Source organism: Atractosteus spatula, chromosome 4 (genome assembly GCF_055471065.1).
Source record: "Atractosteus spatula isolate fAtrSpa1 chromosome 4, fAtrSpa1.hap1, whole genome shotgun sequence".
Classification (NCBI taxonomy): Eukaryota; Metazoa; Chordata; class Actinopteri; order Semionotiformes; family Lepisosteidae; genus Atractosteus; species Atractosteus spatula.
In genome coordinates, this window is record NC_142709.1 from 57,850,230 (window position 1) to 57,870,121 (window position 19,892).

Consider the following 19,892-nt stretch of genomic DNA (forward strand, 5'->3'; position numbering starts at 1 on the left):
GCTATGACAGGTAAACAGTTATTGTAGGCTCAGCACTTTGTACATTTTCCTGTGTGTGTTTCTCTGTAGTTTCCCCTTTATTGCTTTCTCCAGAGGCTAAAAAATAAGTCTTCAGCAGAGAAAGAAAAGTGAAGAGGCCATACATTTCTAAAATGATCAAAACAAATAAAGTCTCCAGGCATGATATGATTGTCAGGAAATTCTGCAGTCTTGATTTGAGGGTGAAAATCCTAGCATTTGAGGTTTAGGATTTAGAGACTTGAAATTATTAGCCCACTTAGTCTCACCTTAAAACACAGATTTATCAAATTCCACTAGGTTGGTCCAGAAATTTGTCCACTGGGAGCTGAATCAGTGTTTGATACTTTTCATTTGTTTTTAAATCATAACTGTTTCACTACATTAAAAAACCTCTGTTTTATTTTTATTACTGGATTATATAGTATTGTATATGTATTAAAATGTATGGGTGAAGTAAAACAACTGAGTACAGTATATGGCCAGGTAGCAGGTTTTCCATAATGGTGTACAAAAGACCTGAATTTATTGAACATGTGCATTTCAAAATGGATTTTGTGCCCGATAGCCCTGGCGTCACTGGTTCTTGAAACTTAAATGTTTGGAACACAATAATTTCAGCAAAAGTAAGGAGAGCCTGGAGCAAACTCATTGAGAAAGACAGTACTTGACTGTCACAGATGTTGGCTGGGGTGTAGGAATGGCAGTGCATCAACAGGAACTGGCTGGAATCCAGAGGTTAAACACATAAAAAGAAGCTTCAGTTTTATTCCAAGATAACAATAAGCTTGACTCTGTTTCTGAGAATGAGTACCCTTTAACCACAATGTCACAATCTAGATACACAAGCATATGCTCTATAAACAAACCAGCAGACCACAAAGAGGAGAAACTTCACAGTGTGTAGTGTTTATTCATAATGGAAGGGACTGATGCAATAAATCTTGTTGCAGCTCTTAAAGACAAACAACTTACATATAAATGCCATCTGTAAGGCAGGAACACCAGTGTGTACATTACTTGCATTTTTAAGGCCTGCAGTTATTGAGGTGAAACCCCAGTAAGTTATTGGAATTTGCCTCATCATTTATTATTGACACATGTGGTTACAGAAGAAGTTGTGGAATATACGCAGTTTTTACACTACAGTTTTCATATCCTTTCCAGACTTTTTGCAAAATGGATATGTATCCAACAAAAAGCCTTAAGAATTATTTCTTTGTTTTCCTTATTTCAAAACATTACATAGATATACAGTATAGGTTATATATATACTGTATATATGTCAATAAAGTCTAAACATCCTGTAAGAGCACTGAAACTAACCAGATCAGAAGCCTACAATTTAATACATGTGCCTTGCTTTCAAAAGTGTTTTTCAGTATAAAATATGCAAAATGTCAGAATAGAAACAATAAGATGGTGAGCACATTTTTTTCTCTGACAAAAATATGAGTAAAACACTCAAAAGTACTAAAATAATGACCTATTGCTATTCTTAAAAGTTTAACAAACCAGTCAAGTGTTTAGCACTGAAAGGGTGCACAGATTGCGTTTGTACAATATATTAACATTTCTAAAATAAGGCCTCAAATATTTAGCTCAGTAAGTTTCAAGAATTGATTTAAAGCCCTATGAACAATCAGCCTTGTAGGTTAAGAAAAGGAAAAAGATAGAAAAATCTAAAATTCACATAATGTATGAATGCGAAGCAACAAACATAAAAACATTTAATGATTTTTAATACAGTGACTGGGACAGCTTCAGGGTTCAACTGCAACCTCACCCTTCTGATTTAAATGTGTGGTTTTGTTTCACAAGTCTTAAATGCCACAGTACAGTGTAATTTGAGCAGCAAACCTTAAACCTGTCAAGTCCAAACACAAAAACATCTTAATGCCTGAATCTTTTTGGCTTTTTCCGTAACAAAACATTTGAATGCACTGAATGCAAATCATATATTATTTTAAATCCGAAAGAATAAAAGAGGAGCTCCTGAGTGTCCAAACAGCAGGCCCTTGAGCAAAGAGCAGGCTGAGCCCTAAATTCAAGGAGAGATGAAAAAGTGGTTTTCAATTCAAGAACAAAAAATGTGCAACATGTTATCAGTATTTCTCTATGTTCGAAAGTAACTAAGTGAAACAATAAGCCATATTCTGTGCTCCAGAGTAGCTGAATCAGAATTAAGGAAAGGAAGTTTTATGTTGAACCATGAAATCACAAGTTAAGTAATTGAATGGGTATTACTCTACTTCAGATCTGCAACGTCTTAAAATGCTTACTGTACATATCCAAAAAAATAGAGGAACTGTGCTATGTACTGTATCTTCTACAATGAACAATTCCATGACAACAGATGTCACTTGATTTCCTGGTTACAAAATAATATCCTGCCTATTCAGTGAAATGCTGTAAATAACAAAAATTGCTGTTCTAAGTAAGTTCCTTTAAACCAAGATAAGATAGAGGATCACCACAGAGATTCAGGAACATCACATCCATTTCATCCATCCACATATTCCTTTTCAGACTACACCTGCTAAAGCACAAGAAAATCGATAGGTTTTGAAGACTTCCAAGGATTCCCAAGCCTGCTAAGTCTCACAATGATCTGGTGTGGGCAGAAAAGTATCGCTGCAAACATGGAAGGTCCAAACGTGTCAGTGCAGTCAGTGTAACATTTCCCAAGAAAGGGAGACTGTGAATTTAATTGCAGTTTCTGTAAACTTCAGAATTAATTCTACTGCTACTACCACTACTTACATCATTAGTACAGACGTGAGTCAGTTCCAAAGGCGGCCATGCATGACTACCTCTCCCATGCTTCACACATGAGGTTGTGTTTTTTGGAACGTATGCAGTTCCTTTCTTTCTCCACACTTTAACATTTCCATCACTTTGGTTAAGGTTTATCTTGGTCTCATATGTCCATAAAACTTTGTTCCAAAACGCTCCTGGCTCTATCCTAAATGGTGGAGGCAGTGTCATGGCCTGGGCATAAGATCTGGGACTACTTGAAGTTTCCTGAGTCTGGCACACTGTACCAACAAAATCGTGAAATGGAAAATATGGAATTTCTGTACACCAATAAATTTTAATGGTTTGTGGCGGCCATGTTTTTTAAAAGGCAGCTATTTGCTGTGAAAGCTCCTTGACAGACAACATGACTTACGATATGCTTGCCATGTTTCGCTTTTGCTTGGATTTAACTGGCGACTCACTCAAGTGTTTTTCATCAAATCTGAGATGGCAGCCAAACCATGACACAATGACTTGAACACAATTTTATCATGGACAAGGCAAAACATGGCCCATTAAGTTTTAAACCTCCTAATGCTGAGTTTCAAAGAACAACAGTTTTCAACAGTGCATGTCATGGACACATAATGTGGCAGCCGGTGTAACATTTAGTCAGACACTTCTTCCAATACACATTTAGAATCCTGCAGTATTTCATGACTTTTTCATTGGAGGGGTTCATACATATAAACAATATAGTTTGAGCAATTTTACTTTTTGGAAGACCAAAAGCATGTAGTGTACCTTGCTGTCTTGAGTGAAAATGATCATAAGCCATTCAGGAGTGAAATGCTGAAAACAGCAAAACAAAATTACAATCTTCTGTGCACCAAAAAAAGTCTGAGGTGATAACTGAGAGAGTGTGTCAGTATATATGCTTTATACTGGTCCAGGACTATCACATTCATCTGAACCATCTATGGAATCATTTTCAGACTGTAGGCTACAACATAAGAAGTTCTAGAAAGAAATAACACACACATCAGCTGTATGGCTGTGGCTGCATGAAAATAGTTTGCATGCTTTGAGGCCACACAGTCATAACAACTTGGCAGCTCAGAGATAGATATGCTGTCTTCTGTAGGAGCATTCTGTGAGCATCTGATGTGGTAGTAGAGAGGGGAGTTAGGTGTTTTGTCTTTGAGAGACCTAATGGAAGACAACATGGTGGAGATGTTGTGGTGACCACTATGCTGATTTCTTAGTTGTTCAAGTCATCCTGTGGGTGTGTGTGTGGGTGGGTGGGGGGGGTGGAAGAGTGATGTTGATGTGGAGAAGAATCTCCTTTCCAAATTTGGAATACCTTTGGTGAACACTGAGGATAGCCTCATGGATTACTGATACACTGATGACATACTTGTCCAGTATTTTCACTCCTCTACATCAATCCAAAGAGTTGACTTTCCAGCTGGACAATGCAAGGCGATACAGTAATAGGATAACAACGACTAGGATGGTAAAACATTAGGAAAATGACAAACAAACTTCACCAGTGGGCTGCAGCTGAACAGGACGAGTGGTGGATCATCCCACAACAGTCTGTCCAGAGGCTGGTCAGGTGTGAGTTCAAATGCTCTAGGAAGTCATACTCTATCCCTTATACTGTTTGAATTTTGGCAGTGTGCCATGTTTCATATTTACAGTTATGATATTGACATGCTGTATTCAGGACTCCTTAGTTATTGCACAATGGATTTATCACAATTTAATTTATTCATGTATAAAGCCTGTAATGTTCACTTCCTTAAAAAAATAAAGTTTTAATTACACTGTATCAAGGGCATTCATAAATATATCGATAACTGTTGTAAGAGGCCAGTAGGTGAAGGCAATACTGCCGTTCTTGTCTTCATCAGAGAGGGATAGAAGCATCCAAACAAGCAGCTTTGGAACTTACAGAGCTTATTGCAACTTTTTTGGAATACAAATTTTGGGATTTCAATGCTGGTGAGCAGCTTAGTTGCCCAGCTATCTACGGGAGGGGATATATGGATTAAATGTAGTTAGAACTAAAAAACAAGCTAGTGTCTGTTTTTCTTTTGTGGAGATTTCCTTCACTGTACATAAAAGGGAGCTTGACTACATCTTCGTGTCCATCTCCTGAAACCCTGAAACCCTCCATTTTGTAACAATTCCTACTGCCAAACTACCAACCCAGTTATGTCATACTGAATAGAGTGTATATAGAAAGCTGTCATTTCCAAAGGCCATTCCAGTCACAAGGTAAGTACACACAGTAATGCGTACACTAGCTATACAGATGGATAATGGAGATGTCTTTAGAATTCCACGAACGGTAGGTTCACATGAACTGAAGGAACTGTGGATAATGAGGTACTGTTAAAACAAGGCCTTGGCACCACTGCATCTGTAAGGCACCAGATATTGTACTGCTGTTACCAAGGCAATCCTCCAGTTCCAGACAATCTGTGCACCGTGGATGCTCAAAGCTAACAACAGGCACTCTGTGCTGCCCAGTGCCCAACAGCTTCAGATGTATCCCAGTTTTTCAATTACATTCATAGAATAGCCATCTTCACATACAGTCAATTTTGTGACTACAATACAAAAAAAAATCAAAGTAAATAATAACTAAAAACAATTTGCAGATGTCTGTGTTTTTGTCAAAAAGGGGTATTTTTTTTACCTCTAACATTAGAAAAACCTAAGGTATTCATGTTTTTCGCTCTGTTTAGAAATTTTCTAATCATTCTATTGGTCTTGTTATTTGCATGAGAAGCAATTAAACAGCAGAAGGTGGTGTTTATGAATGCCAGTTTGCCAGGAAAAGTACTATAATTAAAGACAATATCTGTCTGCACCGGATCTCTCTGAGCACAGTATTATAGCGAACTCTAGCAAGATGGAGTTTTTGAGGTACTGTACTTTCTGAAAAGGTTTTCTCCTCCCTCTTTCTTGGATAGCTTAATGGCCTTGTAAACCATCCCTTCACCAGTGTTTTGTTAATGTCATAAATAAAAAAGACCTATATTTTCACTGTTTCTAAATTGCAAAGAAAACAATCTGTTCTTTCTAAAATTATTTTTCCAAAATGAAGAACTGCTTGTTTAGTTTTGTGTGTGTGGTGGTTGTGCTTGGGGAGGTGTACTATCCATGGAATGTGTGAAAAAATTAAGTGGTCAGATTTTTTAACCCAGCGGTAACACACGTCTGTTTCGTTTTCAACTATACTGGGCTACTTACTGAAGTCTGAAATTTTCAAGTTCACAAACTACAGCTATATCACAACCCTATTAGGATGCATCTCTCTGCTGTGGTGAGTTACTGTACCGTCGTCATTAAGTCACTAAAAAAGGTTCTGGGATTTGGAAGTTTTTATTCTTGTTGTTATATGGTTAGATATTCTTTATTGCACTTATAACAATTAAAACTGTTTACAAAAAAAGTTCAAATTAGTACCTTATACACATAATGCCGGCATTGCAAAATACGCCGTAACGTCTTTACAATCCGAATAAAGTAATATACTGTACTATGCGCAAAAGTAGATGCATAAAGTGCTACTAAGTGCTGGTTAAGTGCCTGAAATTTACGCAAACTCAAGTTCACTAAAATTTTAATCGACAGTAGTTCGTGACGTTAACTCCACTATTACTGTAAATTAAGTGATCGATAACAAAAAGTACAGCAAAATACAGCTTTACTGTAAACAGTCTTACAGTTGCAGTATTTTTGTAAAAAAATTGTAAAAAAACAATAGTCTTTAAAATAAAAAATAATCGAATAGCATGTAGTAGGTGACTACACAAACATACAGTACTATTAAAATACATCATAAAGTTATTTTGTTTTTATTGTGTTATTAATGGAAATAAATGTCCACTTCACGGATTAAAGCAGAGCAAAATACACTCAGAACAGTATTCCAAAGTTTACTACGCGATGCAATCTTTCTGTCTTCATGCCAAACGTTGTCAGTGGTATTGTGCAAGTTCATTTGGCACGCTATCTGATTCGCCATCTGGTTAACATTTAGGGAGAAAGGACGAGAAGCCAATATTGGAGCACGGATAACCCTGAGCCCCCTGAGACCACAATACGTGTCATTAACTTTTTTTTTCACCTACAAAACAGGTCAAAATCTCTCCGGTTAATTACGACGTTACGCGCACTAAATTCAATTAAAATAAAAATAGTTTGCAAAGTAAAAGTTTGTGTACAAAGCTAAGAAGGATACAACAGCTTGTAAACATATGTTGCACGAAACAGCGTAGAAAAACACTAAATGATATTCCCCGAGGACATGCACAAGTTGAATTTACAGCACAACAGGCGTTCGTATGCTAACAATTTTACAAGATGGCAAACCGTCTGGTCAATGAGTACCAGTCACTCAATTTAACTTATCCGTATCCGAAGCTGTGTGGTACCATCACTGGTACAAGTTACTGTTATAAAATACTACATATACTATATACGACTATATACGATATAACGATTTAACTTGCAATGGTCAAATGTAGAAAAGCTCACAACGAGCCACATACAAGTCTGCTTCTGGGCTACATACAGTACAATAGCCTGGACCACTGACATCAGTATCGTATTCCACAATATCACAGGTATATCCAGGCGTGTGTAGTCAATACGTATTTACCACTGCTGTTGAAATTATATTGAGGATGCAAGCTATTTTATCATATATTCAAACGCTTCATTGCGGGAAAACTCAACAATATTACCTATAAATCAACAAACGAAACAGAATCGCCTGGTTCTTACCTGCAATCGTTCTGTCGCAGGTTGCCACATATTAAATACAGTCGCGGTTTTCCTAGCTATTTTATTGTTTGCTTCTGCCTGATGTGTAGTCCAGCTCACATCTGCTCTCACAGAATGCTCTCTCTCGTCTTCTCCCCTGCAATCCGAAGTAATTCGAAGAAAACAGTGAATTCCAATGGTAAGCGAGAACGGAGCTCCGCCTGCAAAAATAACAGGAACCTTTTTACTCAGTTCCAGTGAGAAACTGCAGAAGGCAGCCGAGAGAAGAGGTCTGCGCATTCTTTATAACACCATAGAGCCCATCGAGCTCCTTTCTACTGGCCTTCAGAAGTTTCAGAAGTGGACTTCATCATTCTGTGAAGCAAAAGCAAAAACCCCAAAAATATACCATGAATAAAAAGAGGTCAAACGGCACAGCATTCATACAGCATAAGCATATACATTTGGCTTTTACTTAAAAAAAAAACATTTATGGTAAGAGCACGTTTTAGGAACATTTCATTATTTAAACTGGATTTACTAAAATGAGGTTAAATAAAAGGCATTTTAAAGTAAAATCGGGATTAATTATTTTAATCTCACAGTTTTTAGCAGCACATTGGATCATTGGGGGAAAGAAAGAGCATTGAACATTACTTGTTAAAGAAAAAAAAAATTCCATGAATCATTCATGACATGCTTCCTCCTTTAGGCCATACAAATCTTGAAAATACTAGGCGGTTTCCTCTTTCGCTGTAACAGCCAATTGCTCATGTTTAAACTGTGTCCAGAAACACGGACCCCCAAAGGAGTAGTAGCGTTTTCAAGTGACTGAATCGACAAATCAAAGCAAGAGAGATTATGGGCTAGGCAGTCTGACCTTGGAGATGGCATGGAGCACAATCAATAACAGTCCCAAGTGTCTTGTTAATTGTGATACTGTTTTGTGGCCAAAAATGTGAGTTGTAACTTCTAATATTTTCTTTAATAGAAAAGCATGAAATCCATATGTTTTCCATGCATGTCAACTCACATACATTTAATATCACAGGATATTCAAATTCATGCTAGATCTTTTAATCTAACACATTGAATTCTTTTGGGGATGAGATCATATATCTCCAGTATATATGTCACAATATCATCTTCTCCTATAGTTTTACACATATCTTCTGTGCTCTTCTGTGAAAAGAACGTTGACAGCATCCTTTTTTTTCAGAATTAACTAGCACCAGTCAGACAAATGTGTTTACTAATCAACATTTTAGATTTAAAAACATTTTTTTAATAGTAACTATGATAGGGACAGTAAATACTCAAATAACAGTAGTTTAACAACCATCTGAGAAAATCTTGTTAGATTTACACTGCACTGGCAGCTAGACTGCTAGTACTGATCCAGAAACGTCTGAGCATTGATACCTCCGTTTAGTGACCGTGTGACACCTCCAGTGCTGTCATCCTTTATTCTTGACATTGTGCAATAGTTCAGTAACTGAACTGCTGCCTTGAATCTTGTGGCTCAAACAGTAGAAAGGGTTACTGTGTGCAATAAGTATTTTTGGAAAGGGTTGGGCTTTGTTTAACGTGATGTTGTTGCCGTCGGTGAAATAAGTTCCTCTTCTTGGCAAAAAAAAAGGAAATGTGCATCCATTATTTAAACTCATGAAGATGGTTTTATCTTTGATATGAGCTACACATTCAAGGATCTGGCTTCAGTTGTTCATTATTCGAGTTTGGTACCATGCTTCTGGACTGGGTTGAGAGATACAGTTTGCAGAACTTGTAAAGGCAGTCAGAGAACTGACTCCTGGCTGCCTGCTAGTTGCAGCACTCTGCTTCTATTGGTTTCCACTACATTGATCTGTGCAGCCCTTACTGAAGTCTTAGCAAACCGCAGAGCGGCTCCTAATCTACTCTGGGCAGGTCAGAATAACAGCATTGGGATGCCCCCCACTCCGTTTCTTTGTCAGACCAGGAATTAAACCCTAGAAGGCAAAATTGAAAGTCGACAAACCTGTCCCCCATGTCCTCCTGCATGGGAGTGGGGTGGAAGCCAGAGTACCCCAAGAAACCTCAGGCAAACACACGCAGAGCGAGTAAAACTTCATACGGATAGATGCTGAATGCCAGACCCAGGGACCTTGAGCTGTGAGATGGCATGCCACCGTGTGAGCGCTCACCAGCATGCTTGTCTTGGCACCAGACAGTGCCCCTGCCACAAAACACTCACTCCCATTAGCAGGCCTTAGAATGTAATCAACAGGCCAGGAGAATATAAATCAGTTCTGTGAAGATCACAGGAGCTTCTGGATTGCCTTCTAGTTTCCTCTAGATAATTCAGCTCAATTGATCCACTGTAGTTATTTGTTCCCTTGGAAACATTAAACATTTTATTCAAGGCTACTTAAATGTGATTGTTAACAGACAAACAGATTATGTGACGCTAGCTGTAGAAGCTTACTTCAGGACAATAGTGTCAGCTTTACTAGGTGATCAAATAATTAACCCAGTTACAGTAGGTAAGGTCTTGGATGAAATAAAAGCCAAAAGACTCAGTTACATACTCCATATTTAAACTGACATGGCAGTAATAATGCAGAATTTTCTGAAGTTTCCAAAAACTTTAAATCCCCACTCCCCACTCTGAAGTCCTTACTACAATTAGGTAATACAAGCCAGACATAATTGCCATCAACTAAAAAATAATAGCATGAATTCCTTTATTACTTCATTCACATTTCAAATTCAAAGCTCAGTGCCTTTAGTTAATCAAAATTATAAACACATTTCATCTAAAATCAGAGTAATGTATTTTACACCCTGCGTGAAACAAATAAGCATGCATCATTACATTCATTTTGAGACTGATTAATTTCACAACACCCTCCAGATACAGCAATTTAATGTGACAGGCGATATGTTGTAATATATTAATGGTAAGATGCAATATAGTAATTATTCTATAAACATTGTTTATGACCTATATTATTTGGCGTTATTATTATAATACTTAAATAAAGTCAAAATACAGTATGAGCAGATTTTGTTTTCAGGAGTATGGTGAAATGGACCAGAGATAAATCTCCTGACTTGTGGTGATGGACCCATGTATACAAAACTGAAAAGTGTAAGTTCAATTAATTTGTATGAAAAAACGTTTCACTATGGCATAAATTCTAGGTTGGACAGCTGTTACACATGATTTCTGAAGCAGTGTGTCTGTGTTTTCCCCTAACTTGAAAAACAGGGCAAAAGGGAGAGAGACATTAACACCTCTCTAGTTGTGTTTGGCTAATGAAGGGGCACTGCCAGCCCTCTTCCTCATGGGGATGAATTCTCGGGTGACAATATGCAGTACAGCAGCCATCTGATCTTACCCAGCATGTCTCTGAGAGACGAAACCAGAGCACCTAGACAACTCCCATGTCACCTTTAAATAATACATCCATCTGTTTTCTAACCATTCCACAAGGGAGCTTGAGCCTATCCAGGCAAGCAACAGGCACAGGGGAGGGTACGCCCTGGACAGGATGCCAGTCCTTCGTATAGCACCTTTAAACCATTAATATATGGAGGAATTTCTATTTGACCACTAAAGCAGTTATTTGCTCAAGTTAACTTGTCTGGAGGTTGGTTAAATACCAGAAACTTGTATTTCTCATGGATTCTGACTGAACTGAATTGATTAACACAGTAAACTAATCAAAACGTACAGTACAGTACAAGTGTTCCAAGTGCTGGTCACTTAAAGGCAACCTATAAAATCTGCTCAATTCCTGCTCCAGGAAAAAAGTTTGGTCACTCTTGGTAGAGGACAGCTACTGTAAATTAAGAATGTTTCACATTTTATTTTTCAAATTCATCCACAGCAGATTATGGACTAATCCAATCCTGCTTCCAGTATTTTCTAGCAGGAACTGACTAATCTGACAAAATTACAGTATGTCATACGATATTTACTAACAATACTTTATTTTTCATCAAACAGGTATGGTATCAAACGTAATGTATTGTTCTTTGTCATTGTTCTTTGTCAACTGCAGCTCAGTTTCTGCAAAATATGGTTGTTGTGTATGTGTTTTGTTTTACATGCTTTGTAACATGGTTATATAGTGTGCAAGTATTAAAACACTTACACAACATCACAAACCACAATGTGCAAAAATAAACCATTATAAAATAAACGTTGATGAGATTTTGTGGAGTTTCTGAAAATCTAAGGACCATTTTTTCCCTACATAATGAACAATCTACTATACTTTCAAAATGTATTTTTGCTGCTCTTAATCCAGAAGCGTTGCCACTGTATGCCCAGGTTCTCCCAGAACAGTGACAGATGTGTTGTCAACACATAACTGATGAGTCCGTTGAAACTGTTCGGTTACTAACTGTTGCACATACAGTACAATACAGTTGTCAGAAGACTGAATTGCTTCTTCTTAAAAAGCAAACATTTCAGAATGAACAGGAAGTACAAAAAAGGAAGTGTTCATTTTGACCTTTATTATCTCATTCAACATATAATAATTTAAATACATGTTTTCTTTAAAAAAAGGAAGATGACCAAGGAAGAATATTTGTCATATCTCAACATGATGCATTTAAGAAGAATTAAAGACTGACCCCATTTAAAACATCACAATAGTATACTGTACATTTACAGAAAACTATATCTGCTACAAATAAGCAAAATTACAGCAAACTCACTATTGGAACAAACTTCCCAGCAGTGACATTGTCATTAGCAGCAGATGATCAAATAATCTTTACTTGCATCAAATAAATGTCTTTCGTCTCTCGTATTTCAGCATTCCAATTGATTTTCCCATCACGGCATATTCTCAAAGGAGCCATTAATTATCTTAGTAATTCAGGCAAAAAATATCTGAAATAAGTGATATCTGTGAGGTCTGCAAAATAAAATAATGAAGAAATTATATAGTATAACCATGCACCATATAAGGCAAAACCTAAAGCAGTTTCCTATTTATTTCTGTTGTACTTTATAACAAATGCACCTATAACTACAACATTTTCAATTACTCTTATCAGCACTACAGTAGGTGTTGATGTTTCTATGCTGTTTCTACAATTTTATTTTACCCTATCAATTAAACTGGCACCATGGAAGCTCACACAGTACTCTGTTTAAAACTAGTCCAATACTACTAACCAGTAGCGGTTGTGTACATAGTAATTTTGTTCACCATTTATTAAATAAATGCACATACCAGTATATGCATACTAAAGTATTAATATAATAACATCACAGATTCTGACATTTAAAATATATTTATCAAATTCTTTCCTCTTATGTTTGTTAATTTAGTTGTTTAAAGAAATACTTAAAAGGTAATTTAAGTACATTTCTCCAAAAGTTGACAGGCATTTTAATTTTACAAGTCTTTTGTCTTGATCAAGGTCACCAAAGGCTTGTCATCAGGACTGTAGTCTTCATAAGCAATTGGAGTGGCATCATACATTGCTGGTCTAGACTTCTTTCCAAATCTGAAAAGAAATTTATACAGATGTTGTAAATATACTGTTACTACTAGTATTGTAGATGATCCATTCATTCATCCATCATTTAATCAATTCATCATTCAGTCTGTCCATCCATTTATCCATCCATCGGTCAGTCCATCCATCCATTCATCAATTCATTGGTCATTTCTGTCCATCAATCCATCGGCCAGTTTTTCCATTCATCCATTCATCCATCAATTCATCAATCCATCGACCAGTCTGTCCGTCAATCCATTCATTCATCCATTCATCGATCCATCAGTCAGTCTGTCCATCCATCAATTCATCAAGCCATCGCTCAGTCTTTCCATCTATTCATCCATCAATTCATCAGTCATTCATCAGTCCATCAGTCAGTCTGTCTATCTGTCTATCCTATTAGCTTGATTGTGGTTATATACAGTAAGTGATTACTCATGTTATCCTGTCTAAACTGGGGGACCCCAGGAGCCAGTGTGCCAGTCTTTTCTGCAGTGATCCATGGTGACCACCTAAGCTCGGCAAGAGTGACAGATACCTAGCATGGCGGATGGATGCAATGGCATTGCTCAGTTCACTGTCAATGCTCCTGCAGTTGTAGAATTCCTCGTATGCTGGTCTGGAGGAGCCCTGGTACTCAATGCGACTGATGCGGCAGATCCCCACGATGAGGATGATGAGCATGAGAACGAAAGCCACACACAGAGCCCCGATGATGATGTACAGGGAGTGCCTAGGCATGTTGCTCAGTGTCTCTGCTGTTCGGCTGGACTTCCACTGCAGATCTGGATGGTTAACATACAGATGGACAGGTTAAGTGAGAACCTACAATATTTAATTTATTGCAGCAATAAATACAGTTTTATGAAGTGTATTTTTGTAGTGTAAACTGATGTGTGCTGTTGCAATGGCTGGTTGTGTTCCTGGTCTCCTCTTGGGTTGAGGAAAAACAAGCTGCGACTTTGGATTTGTCTTTGTGTTTGACATTTAAAATAAAGAAAAAGAAATCAAGCAAGAAAGATCTTCAGTAACAAACTACTGCTAATGAGGGCATACTACTGATTTTGTATAAATACCAAATACAGTGGCTATAAAAAGTATTCACTCCCTTTGGCATTTTTCACCTTTTATTTTCTTACATCATGGAATCAAAATGGATTTATTCCATTTGGGAATCTCTAAAACTCTAAAGCTTTTTCTCAATTATATTCACACAAAAAACAGACAATATTTGATTATATATTGATCACCCCCTTTATTTTAATACTGGTGGATGCACCTTTAGCTTCAATTACAGCTAATTGTGAAGTAAAAAAAAACAAAGTAAAAAACTTACGTATTTCACAATTGGTCCCAACCCATCCCTGGGGGCAATGGCAGATAAAGCCGTTTGACTGGTCAATGCAGGTGCCTCCATGATGGCAGGGGTTGCTGTCACACTCATTGATGTCGACGTCGCAGTTCTCCCCTGAGAGGGAACAAGGACAGGCCTGCTAGCACATCTGCGGAAACCAGTCTGGTGTTCGCTGAATTTTAAGACACACTGGTGTCTAACTACCTGATTCAGAGGACTGTTAAAAGAGGCCGAGATATAAATTAACTACGGATGAGGAAGTTAACTTAGGAACCTGACAGGAACGATTCATTTTGTTGATCTGCGTGGCTGTTTGAAACGCAAAGGCTCCATTTCAACCAAATGCAAGCAATATAGTACTATAAAAAGCAAACATCCATGTATTCGTATCACATTTCACGTCTCTGTAGCAAAAAAAAAGTCAACTAAAAACCTAAAGGAAAACTGGAGTTTTCTGGAAGACTCAAGATGGACAACAGCAAAAGAAAACAGGGAAAAAAAGAAAACACTTAAAAAGTCAAATTACTATTTACTTAGTATAATTGAATGGGAACAGGGGAAGAGGTGACTTTAGGTTCCAGATGGTTGTTTTATATAGCAGTCTCACTGGACAGTGTAACATTGACCACATGTTTATGTCTGTGCTCCATCCACTGTTACAGCTACACCACATTCAGTGTAACCCCTTCATTTTACTGTGCAATAATACTTGGCTCAACATTGCAAGGAACACTCAGGAAGATCTGGTTCACTGACCACTTGTATCATTGGAATATTTACCCAGTCGAGAATCTGTGGAACAATGTGGAAAAATGAATACAGTTCACAAATGTCAGCGACTGAGAATATTTCTTTTGCCGACCTTTCAGGCAGAGTATAAAAATGCCCCGATCATTATTTATGCTGCAGTTTGCCACAGGACTTTTATGATTGCATCCAATAATTTTCTAATCACTTCTTCCGATTTGTGTTTGCCTAGGAGCCAGAGCCTATCCTAGCAAGCAGTGGGCGCAAGGCAGGGTACACCCTGGATGGGACACCAGTCCATCACAGGACAGACACAGACACATACTTGTAGTGTACACCCTCACAACAGGGCCAATTTTTTTTCCAGAAGGAAATCTACTAGTATGTCTTTGGACCATGGGAGAAAACGACAGCACCTGGAGGAAACCCACACAAAGCACCTGGAGGAGAACATACAAACTCCACACACATCGCAGCCAAGTCCTGAAGATAACCCAAGGCTCCAGCGCTGCAAGGCAGCCATTTGAACCATTGCGCCACTATGCTGCCTCATGATTGTATTTTAGTACTTACTGCCTGATTTAATACATCATGTTAACTTTGTCAAATGCTTGTTTATGATGGGGGAATTGTTGTTTTTGTGTAAGATGAAGTTTTGTATTTGAAATGTTTCAGGCAGTAAACTTTAATAAAATTAAGTTTCTATTTTATACAGTACATATCAGAGGAGTATTATGCTGGTTGGCATCATCTTGTAATGCATGTGTTTCTAATAGGTTACAGTGCTGACTTGTTACCTGAATGGGCAACAAATCAAATTTATTTCTAATGAGCAATATGTATTCTGCACACAGAAATAGTTTTTAATCTAAAGGCTGACAAGGGGACATGGGCTGTGGTAAGTAATGAATTTCCATCATAAGATTCACACCACAGCACATGGAATATGCAATTAAATTGTCTCTCTAGATATCTCTCACAAATGTTCTGTTACAGAAAAGGAAACACTCTTGTCATGTGCAGCACCATGTTGTGTGTTAACCTTAAAAAAAAACACGTCCGGATTCACACAAAGGATGTTAAAAACTGTATTGCTGTAAGTTTAATCTTTTTTCATCAGTCTTTTTTTCAAAAAGTGCATGAGGCAGGTAAAACCATACAGTATACATGTATGCAAAGGAACAAGTAATAGGTTTATTCCATGCTGAAAAAAAGAAGAAAGAGAACACAACGTTTCGGCCGTGGAGCCACCTGAAGAAGGCTCCACGGCCGAAACGTTGTGTTCTCTTTCTTCTTTTTTTCAGCATGGAATAAACCTATTACTTGTTCCTTTGCAGCCTACGCATGCTGACGCAGCTACCCACCTGAACGTATACATGTATGACATGCATGCCTCATACAGGAGCTATGAGTTTGGCATGGGATAGTTCATTTAGACGTGGCTAATGGACTGATTATTTTGTTACTGCAGGGAAGGACTGCTTGGCTGAGGTGTGTACTAATTCAATTCCATTTGCAGGTAACAAAAGTAACGCCAGCAACATTTTCTACAGTATAAAGGTGCTGCTTATACTGTAAATGTTTTCTCAATGTTTTATTTCCAGCTGCTCACCTAAGAACCCTGGTGGACACAAGCAGGTTGCATTCAGTCCCTCGCTCTCACAGGTACCCCCGTTCTGACAGGTGGTTTTGAGACAAGGATCTTTGTAGAGTTCACAGTGCTTCCCTTTAAATGAAGCAGAAGAAACATTTCTGTTATTGCTTCTGTACTTTTATGGTTGAAAACGCTTTTAATGATTTTACTCCACAACAAACGCATGCACAAAGTCATATCTCTCCTCTCTTCCCACAGAAGACAGAGTGGAAAATGTAGGATGGAGTCAAATATTTTAAGCGGGATTTACTGTATATCCCATGAGAATAAACTATGTATTCCCTAGTCTGTATTTACAAAGAAGAGCAATGTTTAATTTTTTTTAGGTATCTGAGCATATTAGCTCTGCAATTCTGAAATCCAAGTGCTCCATACCCGCAGTGTAAATTAAACATGTACTACATTCGTGGATTCATCAAAGACTCCAAATCCCATTAAAGAGGAAAAGAGGATTAACATCCTTTTAGAGAAATTGTGATAGTTATCTGGTCCAAGGGGAACATCTTGTCTTTTATGCATGGGTAGAATGCTGTCATGGGCCTTGAAGGTACATGGTAACAGAAAAACTAATTGTATTAGTTTAAGAACATAAGACCAGTTACAGTACAAATAAGTGGAAACCATTTGGGTGTGTATGTTTTGATGTACTTGTACCCCTGTGGAGGATCAATCATGGTTGCCAGCAAAACCATGATTGATCCTCCACAGGGGTACAAGTACATCAGTCACACTGGCCACTAACGATACAGTGTAAGATTCTTAATGAAGAAACTGTGCTTGCTCCGATAATGACTGGAGCCACTATTACAACTTTTATTGCAAGGGGCGTTGCAGGAATCAGGGAGGGCTGTGCTGAAGAGTAGTGGTTGATTCCTGGAGAGTGCTGGTACTGTTCACCTGTTTGTTATTGAAATGAAACATGCTGTAACACCAGGGCTGAGAAAGGCCAGATGAATAGCTTTCCCCATTTCCCATGGTTTTACTTCTTACAGCTGTTTGCCCTGCAAAATGTGTGAAACTCATAGATTATACAAAATGTAAGCAATAATTTGTAAGAGGGACCATGATCTTCTTTTAAGAAAGGTTGCTCTACTTCGATCACGTCAATCAGTTTAACGTAGTTTAACGTATAAAAATTATAGGAAGCTCCAATTAGAAGGCTTCGTATTAACTTCTATCCATCCTCTAAGCACCTGATTCAATACAGGGTCGCAGGGGAGCCGACCTTATCCTGGTATGCAAATTGGTACAAGGCAGGGTAGACCCTGGACAGGACACCAGTCCATCGCAGGCACACAGACACAAACACAGACACACACTCACACCAGGGTCAATTTTCACAGAAGCCAATTGACCTGCCTGCACGTTTTTGGTCTATGGTAGGAAACTGGAGTACTGCTAAAACACTGTGCTGCCACACACTGCCGCCCTAATAATAACTTTTTTAACTTAATTAATATACTATAAAACACTTCATTAACATGATATTAACTTGATAAACACTACACATACCTTCATACTCTGCTGAGCACAGGCACTCATAGCCATTAACGAGGTCTTTGCAGGTTGCCGAGTTCTGACAGGGAGCTGACAGGCATTCGTTATACTCCTCTTCACAGTATAGGCCATGGTAACCTGGCACAAAGGACAATAAAAAAGTACAGCCAGTTATTGTGAGAAAGAAATAACCAAGAAATCCTCACATTCTTAATTGGATGGCTGCAGAAACACTTCCTTGTCCTTTCAAACAGTACATGACATTGCTGTTGTTTCTGAAAAATTCTAGTTTTTTTCTGGTTTGTATTCTGGTTTTTGAAGAGAGAGTGAATTTCTGGGTTAATGCTTACATATTGCCTCTAGGAACAACTCAAGAGGAAAAAAAATCTATGAAAATAAGATCAATTCTGAAACATTCCAATGAGGAAAAATGCATGAAAGGTTGTCAGGGAAGTTTTGTTTCTTAGAAATGTGGAATGTTAAAGAAACACTCGAGCACAACATTTTAAATACAGTATATGTAGATTCCCTAAAAATTTTAACATTAAATATATTTTACAGAAAGCAAAAAGGAGATGTCTGTAAATATACATAACATGTACGAAAGCTATTAAAAATATTTGGAATTGAAAGTCTTGACATTTGGTTTCTCGATAATTACAAGATCCAAATTAATCCGAAGTTTTGCCTGTTGGCCACTTGATGGCAGTAGGGTGCAGCATGTTCTAAACCCATTTTTGCTCATACAGTACAGTATGTCTCTTTTTCTATTGTGGGGTTTGTGCCCGAGAAGACATTGACACCAAGGTTAGAACACAAGAAACATAGGGATTGTTAACTTTTGCTCTTGAAAAAGAACACAACGATGAATAAGACTTAAGGTGTTAAACATCCACAGTAAAGAGTAAACAGTTATAAAAAGGTTTTTTTTTCTAGGTCATCTAGAATTTCCTATCATCTTCTAAACATAAAAGAACCAAATCTATTCTTCAACACTATGTCTGGTCATAAAACACTTTCTCATCTGCTTACTTGCAAAATTGCAAGCAGACCTGCAAAGTATGCATAAACTGGGGCTTCATCTTGTTTGAATTACCGCATATGCAGTCTGACTAATGTGCGTCACACTGTCAGAAGCAGTCTTTCATTTTAAAGGTTATGAAGACACCGCTGATGCTATACAGTCTTGCCCTGCTGGCAAACAAGGAGAAGCTGCCATTCTTATCTTCCACTGTGTCTCTTAAAAACACTGGGAATTTGAAAATGAATTTGTAAACTGAGAAGAGGAAAGTATTAGTGTTTGTTCATATCTCATTCAGTCCCTCGTTTGTCAGCCCCCTTAATTAAAAGCCTGTGCTTTCAATTATCATAAGCCAAGGCAGAATAGCTACAGCATATATTTGTATGTATGTAGTTCTCTTTTTGTCAATTTCACAGTGTATTACATGACTCTATGATCTGCCTACAGATGAGCAAAGGCTGTCATTAAAACTGACACTGCATAGTTACAAAAGCATTGTTTTTCCATACTAAGCTCTGGATTTATTTAATTGGTTTATAAAGAACATAAAGGCAATAGTTTCCCAAGATATT

The 19,892-nt window shown here is 37.7% G+C and overlaps 2 protein-coding genes across 2 annotated transcripts in view; both read right to left on the reverse strand.

Annotated features, from left to right (window-relative positions):
* The window catches only part of pid1 (phosphotyrosine interaction domain containing 1), a 31,940-nt gene extending 24,212 nt beyond the window's left edge, over positions 1 to 7,728 (reverse strand). The window contains exon 1 of the mRNA XM_088913455.1: positions 7,561 to 7,728. Within this exon, the coding sequence (XP_088769581.1) occupies positions 7,561 to 7,590 (30 nt within the window). The 5' untranslated portion in view covers positions 7,591 to 7,728. The remainder of the gene's footprint in view (positions 1 to 7,560) is intronic.
* A 4,298-nt stretch (positions 7,729 to 12,026) lies between these two features.
* Positions 12,027 to 19,892, reverse strand: part of dner (delta/notch like EGF repeat containing) — a 70,334-nt gene continuing 62,468 nt past the window's right edge. The window contains exons 9-13 of the mRNA XM_088914762.1: positions 18,315 to 18,437; positions 16,761 to 16,874; positions 14,384 to 14,515; positions 13,586 to 13,832; positions 12,027 to 13,050 (exon numbers count right to left, since the gene is read on the reverse strand). Coding sequence (XP_088770888.1) covers positions 12,939 to 13,050; positions 13,586 to 13,832; positions 14,384 to 14,515; positions 16,761 to 16,874; positions 18,315 to 18,437 — 728 coding nt within the window. The 3' untranslated portion in view covers positions 12,027 to 12,938. The remainder of the gene's footprint in view (positions 13,051 to 13,585; positions 13,833 to 14,383; positions 14,516 to 16,760; positions 16,875 to 18,314; positions 18,438 to 19,892) is intronic.